Source organism: Ylistrum balloti, unplaced genomic scaffold (assembly GCF_031769215.1).
Source record: "Ylistrum balloti isolate Yb309-2 unplaced genomic scaffold, AGI_CSIRO_Ybal_v1 Utg370036, whole genome shotgun sequence".
Taxonomy (NCBI): domain Eukaryota; kingdom Metazoa; phylum Mollusca; class Bivalvia; order Pectinida; family Pectinidae; genus Ylistrum; species Ylistrum balloti.
Window position 1 is genome coordinate 226,512 of NW_026782096.1, and position 12,259 is coordinate 238,770.

At 32.3% G+C, this 12,259-nt stretch overlaps 1 protein-coding gene across 1 annotated transcript in view; it reads left to right on the plus strand.

Annotated features, from left to right (window-relative positions):
• Positions 1-864: 864 nt before the first annotated feature.
• Positions 865-12,259, plus strand: part of LOC132548934 (ETS translocation variant 1-like) — a 52,045-nt gene continuing 40,650 nt past the window's right edge. The window contains exons 1-3 of the mRNA XM_060212839.1: positions 865-927; positions 7,204-7,294; positions 10,446-10,493. Coding sequence (XP_060068822.1) covers positions 865-927; positions 7,204-7,294; positions 10,446-10,493 — 202 coding nt within the window. The remainder of the gene's footprint in view (positions 928-7,203; positions 7,295-10,445; positions 10,494-12,259) is intronic.

Sequence of the window (12,259 nt, forward strand, 5' to 3'; positions counted from 1 at the left end):
CAAGATCTAACTTCGTGTCTATTTAAGTAGTTGTAACTATAGTACGCTCTGAATGTTAATCATTTTTATTAATTTATTTACATTCTCTGAACACAGAAAAGATTTTTTTGTTGATAATTACAAAAAGATAAAAGATTTCCAATAACTTCTTTTTGCAATGCATTGTTTTTTTAACCAATCGATATATCTACATGATTCCTATATCTATGTTAATGCATGGCAACGTTAAAGAACAATATCATTTTGAATATGTAACTAACTTGTCTTAATGGAACGAAACATTACAAGACATTTCCGTCCGTAAAAGACAGGTCCGGAGGAAAGGATTATTCAGATAACACGGGTTAAATAAGAAATGAAGTCCAGTAAAAAAAATATTACTTCTATTTTTGAAGAAGTATCGCTTGATTACAAACATGGTCAAGTAAAACATTTGATAAGCAAAAATATATAAGGAACACAAAATGAAATTCATTTCTGTTGCCAAGTAATGTATTTCATTTATAACGTATCCATGGCGCAATACCGCCCTGATCAATCCATAAAGTGAGTAAAATATATAAACATTCATTGTCATAACTTAATTTTGAATGAAGTATCAAATAATAGACCACAAGGCCATAGTGATCTCGATAAAAACATCGATTTGATTGATAACCTGAAGGAGTCAATCGTTTATACAATTAAACTTGTTTAATACCCCCTTCCTCGTTACACTCCCAAACAACACCAAACCTTTCTTATTCTAGAGACAGAGAAAACTGTCATTACATTCAGCGCGAACTGCCGTCTTGTAATTATTTAATTTTGTCTTGACAGTGCTAAACGCGTGCTGATGAAGAGGAAGGTATCTGTTCACGTGCCATGACCACGACGACTGGCTCTGATCAAGAGGTTCCTTACATCGAAACAGCGCCACCTACAGAGGTAAGTTACACCAGCATTATGGGAATGCAGCTACACAGGTAAGACACAGGATTAGAAATAATTAACCACTGGTCCTAAACAGGTATATAGAGAATACATACACTGCAACGGCCACACCGGAAGTCGATCCCGAGACACTCCCGGGACGCTTCAACCATTCGACCATTCAACCATTCGACTTTGTTCAAGTTCATCCATATACGTAAAAAAAATCCCGCATATTCCCATTTTTAGTACTGTAATCTCGCAGCGAATTAAACGATAAAAACCCCGAAAAAGGGTCAATAGCACTATCTACCGAAGTCACTTAAACCAAAACCACCTAGGCCACGAAATTGAAGTTTGCTCAACCTTCTTAAATAACAAAGATCGAAATGACAACCATTTCATATTTAACGAAGATCAAAAAGATTGTACGAAAAGATACACAAAGGAATCATATCATACCTTTCAATACAAAAGACACTCAAATGAATAACGAAGATCAAAATAGCGCCACCTATCACTTCAACTCTTATTATAGTGTTAAATGTACATTACATATCAATTATGTTGGTCTTACAATTTAAATTGATCAAAATCTGAATAAATCTAACAAATGTCAAAAATACGGAAAGTTCGTGGCTATGTTGAGAATCAGCAGAATGGTCGGTTATTATGGTACTATTCGCTTTTAAACCCACTGTCTTTTCGTAATAGCAACTGAACCACCTTTTAAAGTCAACCGTTTCTGAGCAACCGACGCCAAAATCTCTCTTCCGGTATGGTGAACGAAATCAGTCTTGATTTTATAGTCAACGTATCGAGTATACTCTGTACTTTCGGGTGATATGATACTGGAAAGCGATATCTCCTTTGGTAAAAGTGTCACTGATTGTGCATAAACTGCTACTAACAAATACCTCACATGTAGCATGTGTGTCGTAGTTGCACAACGTAGTTTCGGAGGTGTCTTAAAGTTGTAAAATATGTCTCATAAATGTATCTACCCTCGTTTCTGTCAGAATCTGGTTCGAAAATAAATGGCATGATGCAAATCGATAATTCTCATTTTTCCTGTTAATAAAATAAGCCCATAAACCTTCCGTTCTGCAATTGGTAACTTTCACATGATGGCATTGGATGGCAGTTCCGTTATAGTTTAAGTTCAAATTGCAATATTCGAGCTCATCTGAGGTTGAAAATGTTAATATTTGTACGTCTTTCTAAGATGGAATACGGTAAACAATTACATTTCATATCTACACGTGGACCCGAATATCGTTGACCTGTCAATCAGAGAGAAAACTCGTATTACAATATAACCCAAACATTTTTGTGTGATATTCAGGCCTAAAGTTGAGATTTTGACGTCATAGGAGTTGTGGCGTAATATGTATAAACCAATTAACCGACATATTTCTTGTAAATGATTTCCACTAGAAGCAGTTCAGATCTTTTTACAGTTCTGAAGGACTTTTTACAAACCATTAACATGTCAAGCTCAAATTAAATTATAAAGCGGATTTCAGATGTTTGACACCTGTCTAAACGAGCACTGATTTTTTGGTGTTGACAAAATGTCTACGACATCATTGTTGGCTTGTTTTTAACATTTTACAAAGAATAGGGGGACATGTCTTCCGAACAGAAATTCATTGGTTGATTTGCGTGTTTTAGCGATGGCAATAATTGGAGGTTTTGTTGTAAAGATTCTAAGAAATAATGACGTCTGCTTGACTTGAAATGACACATGAAGTCACAATGATGGGGCATCCCTTAACAACACGCATATGCAAACAACTACATATCTACATATACTTATGGTCTGTTGTAACATTTTATTTTTGGTATCTTGACCTCTGCTGTTACTGATTCTTCACCTTGTTGTAACGTCGGAGTACGTACATCAGGTCTTTATTTAATCTGGTGTGCTCAACCAAAATAGGATCAACGTCACAGGAAAGCTATTGGAGAACAATTATCTTCTGAAAACTCACAACTAGACGACCGCTATGACGTCACATGCAGTAATATGTCGGAAGATGATACATGAGATTTATAAGTATTTTTTTCTTTTTTATTACAACGGTGTTTCTTGGAGAATATGTTTCATGTCAAATCTTTTTCACAAGAAAGGAAATTGACACAGTTTATTTTTTCGTCAACATTTTTTATCAAAAACAAAACGGACACCGAACATGGCTTATACATAGACAACTTTCGTGAGTTAATTGCTTTATTGAAGTGTCTCGTTTTCTTTTCTTTTTTTCCCTCTGATACAATTTCCGCAAATAAGTTTAGTTGCCATAGCATCTGCCTAATACAATATTAAGTAATGATGACACAAAGATATTTCACACAGTAAGTCGGCAAATGAATAGAATTCGGATGCCCGCATTCTGCAAACTAGGTTCGTTTACCTATCAAAACTTGAATATTTAGTAGGTTTCGACAAACTCATTATTGTTGTCATTAAAAGTAAGACTTCAAGAAGTTACAGGAGATCGACTAATGCGAGCTTTGGAAATGTTCTGATCAGAATCTTTAAATAAACATTTTATATCAATGTCAAACATTCAATATTTTTGCTTCGTTAATCTGCTCGTTTATTGATCAAAAGTTAGAAAAGCGTGTCTTGAAAGAATCCCTAGAAGAGGAAACTATTCCAGAATGTTTCGAAAAGAATAAACATGCTCGGATCATAATGATGAAGTACACTATGCGGGTCATTCGTTCAATATGGGAGGTCTCGGCGGGTGACTGCACGTGCACTCTTGAATTATGGGTAGAGGACTCATTTGACATGCACCATATTTCTGCAGGCTGGGCGCTGCGACTCTATCACATATGCTTCAGAAGTTCATCGATATTACATTTATTTTGGCTTGGAAACGGTTCTGATTTTATCGGACTCACAATGGATTTATTATTTATATGAAACGTTGGTACTCGTCAACATGATATCGACAACGCATATCCGGTAATATACATGTCAAACGGATGTTTATCGATCAGAAAAAGAACAAAATTGAAATTTGACGTGACACAGATGAATACATTTATAGATATAGAATCTAGTAAGTAATATATATATATATGTAAATATATACATTAGTATTATTTTTCGGGGGGTGAGAGGGGGGAGGGGGAAGGAGGTGTTCAAAATACGGAATATGTGAACAAATTGTTTTTTTTTTTATTTTTGTTTGTTACTTTAGTTGCTTTATATCAAAATGTACTGAAAAGTTGTATCTTTACATGTGCTCTCAATAGTTTTGTAAAATATAATACAATTATGCAGTACTGTCCTTTTCAATGGAAAATAAAAAAAAGATGTAATGAAAAACTACATAGTTGTTTTATTGTTTTTGGCCAATAGGAAGATTGTATAATGACACAAGTGCATACCACTTTTTAATTCAAATTATGAATTAGATATAGCAGTGTCGATATGCATCATAACATAAGTATATTTCTAACGACAAGAGCTTGTGGTATTCATCCCACAAAATAAAGGTCTGCTTCATACTTTACATGTAATTCATATCTACACTATACGTTTTTGTATATTTTAGACTTTTTATGGTAAGATATTTCGGGATACGCTAGAGATGGTATTAAGAAAAAACCACAGTCATGAAATGAATAGTGCTTTCCAATTACCTAATTTTGGGATCACGTCTGACGAGGCTATCAATTACATTGAAGTTTTAAAAGTATATATATTCAAATTTTCGATTTTCTGTGTTAGTTATTAATGCATTACTCAAATGCATGACCAATTCATGTATTCGACATTTCACCAAAGGCAGTTTGGTTTCTTACGCCTGCAAATGTATAGTTCCAACGCACATATCGCTTCTTTCAAACCTCCGTATTTTAACATAAATTAGTTTTAACGTTGATTAAGGATTTGACATCGATTCAACAGCTATCAATTTATTTGAATGTGGGTTTTATTTCGTTAGAATTATTAAAAGATTCATTGTCATTCCGTTTATCTGTCTCGGTTTAAATGATAATGGTTAAGTTATGTATGTCGGACCCGTCTTAGTGTTCCTAGCTGAGTTATAACTAGTAATATCAAAAATTATTGAAGGAGACATTAAATAACTATTGTAGCAAAACAATATCGGTAAAAGGCACAAAAATCTTTACTGTGAGACACATTTTATTTTTCAATAAACTCGTTTAATCGGGCGATGCCCAATATATTGATTAAGATTTTTGAGCACATTGTATTTAAAATATTGAAAAGTAGACCGGGGAATTTAGAACGACGGGGGTATAGGGTAATAATTTTACATATGTGATCAAGATATAATTGGAGGTGTAGAATTTTGATAGCAGACATACACAACTCTAGACAAGATTCATCGCATACAACAGAGACAAGTTTTGAAAATCCGTTCAAATTAGTGGCAGTCATTGCAGCTGTATATATATGTATGAAGTACATGGCTAATTCCCATCTGATTGGTATTTATATCATGATATAATCGATATTGTATTAATTTACAATTGAATTGACTTCGCCTTGAGATGCTGCTATATTGTGCGAAGATCGAAGTCGTAGGCATTTGAAATATTGAATACTGGGAGCGATTATCCACAAAACGTACGACGACAAAGGAAAAAAACAAAGTGAACGTTCGAAAATTTGAAACTTTCAATAAAACCATGGTGCCATGGTGTGTGTTCTTTATACATTATGAACTATCAGTTCCCCATTTTTCTTGAGGATGGGTCTCTGACATAGCGCAAAGAACTGAATCTCAATATAAAATTTCGGTCTGAGATGAAATTCTCCAAAGGAACTGTCAAGGTAAGATACCATCTAGGTATTGTCGTCTAAGCAGTGGTACAATGCCTAAAAATTCGAGAGCAAAAACTTACTTACCTTTAGACACCATAAGCAAAGAAACGGTACAAGTATGTAATCCCATGACGTATAGAAATAGCAATATACATATTCTTCACTTCAACGCAGATGACTTTATTGGTAAAAATACTTTCGCTTCGACATATATGTTCAAATTCCCTATGACAAAGTATACTTATATTGAGGTAAAATCGTAATACAGTGAATGGTTGGCCTATTGGAGCGGTTTTATTCCTTGTGGCAAGTGTGAAAAAGAGGAAAATTTGAAAAATGGCGGTTCCTTTAAACTGACCTATTTGATGTAAGCGAGTTTGCTCTTGTATGAATGTTGGATTTTATTTGAATTATTAAAACTGTCAGATAAAAAAATCTTATTTGAACCATTTTTTGTTCTGCATCCGATGGAAAACACTAATGATCCACTTAGAAGGCGGGGCTAGTGATATTCCACGTTTTGATTGACACATTATTTCTTGGCATTCGACTCGATTACGTCATGGAAAGTAGTATACGTCATTGGAGGAAATATTACTCATTAAAAATATTTCTTTGTCTTATCCACAAGAGTTGTACAAAGAAAGGGCGCTCTTTCGAACAGCAGCGATCTTAAAAAGCACGTATGTATGGAATAATTCTTACGAACTTTTGAAAAAGTTTCCACTTTTCAATGATTACAAAAAGTATACTTTTATAAACATTTGATTGCAAATAGTTAAGGAAACTGTAAACAAATTTGGCGAAAAAGGAAGTTTTTTTTTACAGAGATTATTTAGAACTCTCAAGTTAGTGTTGTACCAAATCAACAACTTCACTTTTCCCGTGTTCAAATATAGTTTAGTTCTAGTAACCTTGATAGATTTTTCAATTGAACTTTATATCGAGAGAAAATTTCAACGACAAATTGAGTTTTTCGAGTATTGGACAGAACATAAATTATACAAAATCGTGAATTCTAAGTATACTTTAGAATTCAATTTAGACAAAGAAAATCTAGAAATAAACGGAATTGATTGTGGACAATTTGTAATATTTATATCATGTACAAATGTGAAAGAATAATAGTTTAAATTTCTTAGTAGTTTGGAACGTATAAAAACTAATATTTCCAATCGCTGATAATAAACTTTGCGATTCATTTTTCGCGGTATTGAGATCTATAATTTTGAAAGTTTATTTTTTCTTCAAAAGTTGAAGACGTTGAAAGCAAGTTTGATCCATACTCAGAAATCGAAAATTAAAACCATTTGTTAGAATTATGGAAAATACTCGTGTCAAGTATCTCATCAACCGAGATGAAGAAAAATAAATAAGTCTAACTTTTATCTTTAACGAGCTTGAACAATCAAGTAGGCGGGAACGATTAATTGTGAAACTTCTATTTGTTTGCTAATAGTGTTTTCTTCTTTTCACAGCAAGAAGGACACCAGAAAATAGATAAAGAAGAAAATATACAAAGTGGAAAACTTCAAGTCAAGACCACGGAATTGGTCCAGGTGTCCGAAGGTAAGTGTCCAAGAATTCCGCAATAGATGTCCGCACTGCTCGATTATTCGGTTCAGACAGCAGGGGAATGAGACAAATGAAAGAAGAGAGAAAACAAACATTATCGTTGTTACTGAAAGTCGACTTCCTCAAGATTTCGTATTTTGTCATCAAAAATTAACGTTTTTTGTCAAGATTCTGCAATCTCAATAGCTTAGGTATCTTTCAGAGAATGTAGTTTAAGATATATTATTGCGTTGCAAGTCAAGTCGTTCAATACAGATAACGGCGTAACTCTGAGTCAATAAAAGAACAAACAAGAGAACGGCAGTTGCTCTGCAGTATCTAAAAGGATCAGTGGAAATCACGATATAAATCTCAGTTTAAACGTATCTTTCAATTAATGAATTGAAGATGTAATACAAATTTGCACTGCACAGTCGCAGACTATTCATCAGAAACGGTTTTGCATATGTAGATATATTTCAAATAAAAACTTGGCTGCAGTTAAGATATTAAACTCATTAATTGTACAAATAAATTTATAATAAACTTGAATTCAATACTAGAAATCACAAACAAAAAATCACATTTACCTTGTCAGTCCTTTTCTTCAGATAAGAGAAAGCATTTGATATTAAGAGTAAAATATATTTCACTTTAAAGCAAAGAAACCTGAACTATTTTTTGAATACCATTCATGAGGTTTTGGTAATTATCTTAGTTTAGAAAACTGATGAAATAATTTTGTACTTTCAATTTAGATTTAATAGTTTTAAAAGAATAAATAAATTTAGTAAATATGTTCTACATTTGTCATTTTCCTGTAATATATTTTTATGCTTTTATAATCAGTTTGTCCATTAAGTATTCGAATATCATTTGAGTCAACTCAAAGCAATAACCACCCCCGTTCCAGTTAATACACAGTCCCAAGTCTAACACAATTCAAATGAAACCTGCAGAACTTACATGGTTGATTTTCAAGCTGACTTAAGATTTTATCTGTTAATAAATGGCCACATTAATCCAGTTTGCTATCCATTTCAGGTCTTAATTTCCTGGTCAATTTTGTAAATGCTCAAGAGTTCTGCTTACAAATATTGTTTTTGTTTTATTTGTTATTATTCATAAAATCTTCAAGATACATAGTAAACCTTCTTTGTTCCAAGATTCTAATGTCATAAAAAAGTTTGACATTTTTTTCTTGGCAGTTCTAAATCTGTCATAATGATCCATCAAATTTGGATAAGGTAAATGTCCAAAGACCCTAATGTCTAAAATTGCATTTATCTAAGTATTTTCAGTCTAACATAATAAGGCATTAAACCCAGATGTGATAAATGTTCTAAGATTGTGATGTCAAATAATTTGGGACAGAAATATCCATCTGTTTAGATAAAGAAGATTTTTGGAATATTCCAGTGAGAATTATCCTTATTTTTGGTGTTTGCGACAATCTTATTTACAAACATATCCCAGCTTTGATAAGTCAAAAGAACATTCTGAAGTCAAAATGATAAATGATGTTAACTGATGGGCTTAGGTTTGCTAAATACATTATATATACAAATAACTTTTCTATAGTACTTGGAGGGTCTCAATTGCAACTGTTCAAATTTTAATGGGTTAGACTAATGGCACAATACAAAATTAGTTTTTATATGAAGTTGTATCAGAAAGATGAAATCATTGAGAACACTAATTAAGTATAACCTGGCATTAAAAACCAAAGTAAAGCATATTTTATTTAGAAAATATTTTGAAAATAATACCTTCTATCCAAAGTAAGGTATATAGTTAATTTTTCATAAACATATGTGTTCCAACCCATTTAATTTCTGAAATTCAACGTGTTTATTTTGAATAGATGAGGAATTACAATGTAATTATTACTTATAACATGTAATAGAAAAAACATGCATTTTTTTTGGTAATTTTTAAATTACATGTTTTGAAAAATTGCAAGTAAATTGATTTGAAATTTACGCCAGCATCTATTTCTATATAACTGATCCGGTAACTGCATTATTACAGACCTAATGCTGATAAGTAAAGAATTTTCTCTTTTCTCATGATACCCCTCAGCCTCTTCCATCTTCAATTCTGTTGCCCCTGGGTGACAATCTTGACAGTATACATACTGTGACAGTTTTCCACTGTAGGACAAGGCCAAGACATACAAATCTATGGTAATGTTGTACACATTCCATTGCATGTCTGAGACTCCATGATCGGTACTGCATAACAAACACTAAAATCTCGGGTCGATAGCAGCACATGATGTACTACATTGAATGGAATAGATTCCGAGATATATTCAATATATATATATCGAGAGAGAGTTTATACTTTAAAGCAGGCAGACAGAGATATCAGAAAATTTATGAGAAACATTGAGAATGCTTCAGATTCAATATATTTAGTCAATAAAATGATTTTTGCTTTTAGCCTTTTTTTTTCATTTTTTCATTCAAGGTATTTGATTATATATACTGTTATCATAATGTGAAGAATTTATGGATAGACAAATGGTTTTTTTATCCAAGATTCAAATATACAACTTTATCTAAATTTCATTTTTGATGATTAATTCTTTTAATTAAAATTATATTGAGAAAAAACTTTTAATTTGACTTAAACATTAGGTAAAATGTTACAGAAAATCTTGTATAATAAACCACTCTGTTCTAGTGATTATTGATTTCTAAAATTAGAAGATGTTTTAAGTTATGAAAGAAAAAAAAATAATATACATGGTATTATGTAATTAAACAAAAATGTGAAATAAACATTAGATGTACCTAATTATAACCAACAATGGAAAACTTTTACAAAAATGTCTTATTCTGCAAGAAAAAAGAATCATTATAATAGTAATTAGAATTTTAGATACTCAGAGTAAAAGTTAATTATTCATTACAAACTGTGAGATATTATAAATAAAACTAGAAAAAAAAATAAATATACACTAATTTTAAACAAGGTTGCATTCAATTCAATGTTCACAATTTTCTTTTTTTGAGGAAATGTGAGAGAGAAGAAAACATCATTTATCTGTTTTGGTGATGAAAGAATCCTTCCCAAAACTTTTATTCAATAATTGATTGAAAAGATTTTGGTGGATTAGATTTGTCATGGAATTGTATTTGTGGTTTCTTCATTAATTTAGAGCTGTTCCAGGACTTAAGCCAGATGCAAGAGGCGTGGTTAGCGGAGGGTAAGTGTTATTTATAAACAATTTCTCATTATTGACAGAATATCAAACAGAATGAAATGATAAAAATATGCCAAGGTACTATTATTAGAAATTTTTTCTAGTATTACTGTCTGGAATAGTTGAGTCACACTGTTTACACATACAAAAGAAATTTACATTTTTGTTTCTCTTCAAATACCTGCAATTCTTATTCATGGAATTTTTTACGGGGACTTTACAATACATGGTTCTATAGACCTTGTGTATTTGGAATACTACAATGAAGGCTGCTTAATAAAGCAGTGAAATTTCAAGAAATTCTTTTAAAATATTTCCAACCTTATCAGAGAAATCAGATATCATAGTAAGCATTACGTGGTCATTGCAAAGTGCATTATTTTTCAGTTTTTTTGGAAAATAAAAGTTGATTTTATTTGTTTGTCTTTTTATTTTTAAGAGAATGTATGCTGGTTTTTATCAAATGACACAAATAAAGATATGTTGTTTACATAAGTAGGTACTGTCTACCTTCTCTGTTATGTCTCCTCCACTAAGTCTGTAGGACACTAAATAGAAATCTTTATCAATGAGTTCAATTTTAGTTGATACTGCAGTATTAACTTGTTCAGTAAAGAAACCTTAAATAATGGTCACAATCAAAATGGTGAAATTTCAGTTTACTTGTGAAATGGAAAGGTTCATGACTAACAATGACCGGTGAATGGTCTATTATTGTATGACATTAGTAGTTGTGTGGCCTCGTCATCAACATATAATGTTGTCACATGACATAACTAGTCTTGTGGCTCTGTTGTCAGTTAATAATGTTGTCATATGACATTAGTAGTTGTGTGGCCTCGTCATCAACATATAATGTTGTCACATGACATAAGTAGTCTTGTGGCTCTGTTGTCAGTTAATAATGTTGTCATATGACATTAGTAGTTGTGTGGCCTCGTCATCAACATATAATGTTGTCACATGACATAAGTAGTCTTGTGGCTCTGTTGTCAGTTAATAATGTTGTCATATGACATTAGTAGTTGTGTGGCCTCGTCATCAACATATAATGTTGTCACATGACATAAGTAGTCTTGTGGCTCTGTTGTCAGTAAATAATGTTGTCATATGACATTTGTAGTTGTGTGGCCTCGTCATCAACATATAATGTGGCCTCGTCATCAACATATAATGTTGTCACATGACATAAGTAGTCTTGTGGCTCTGTTGTCAGTTAATAATGTTGTCATATGACATTTGTAGTTGTGTGGCCTCGTCATCAACATATAATGTTGTCACATGACATAAGTAGTCTTGTGGCTCTGTTGTCAGTTAATAATGTTGTCATATGACATTAGTAGTTGTGTGGCCTCATCATCAACATATAATATTGTCACATGACATAAGTAGTCTTGTGGCTCTGTTGTCAGTTAATAATGTTGTCATATGACATTTGTAGTTGTGTGGCCTCGTCATCAACATATAATGTGGCCTCGTCATCAACATATAATGTTGTCACATGACATAAGTAGTCTTGTGGCTCTGTTGTCAGTTAATAATGTTGTCATATGACATTTGTAGTTGTGTGGCCTCGTCATCAACATATAATGTTGTCACATGACATAAGTAGTCTTGTGGCTCTGTTGTCAGTTAATAATGTTGTCATATGACATTAGTAGTTGTGTGGCCTCATCATCAACATATAATATTGTCACATGACATAAGTAGTCTTGTGGCTCTGTTATCAGTTAATAATGTTGTCATATGACATTAGTGGTTGTGTGGCA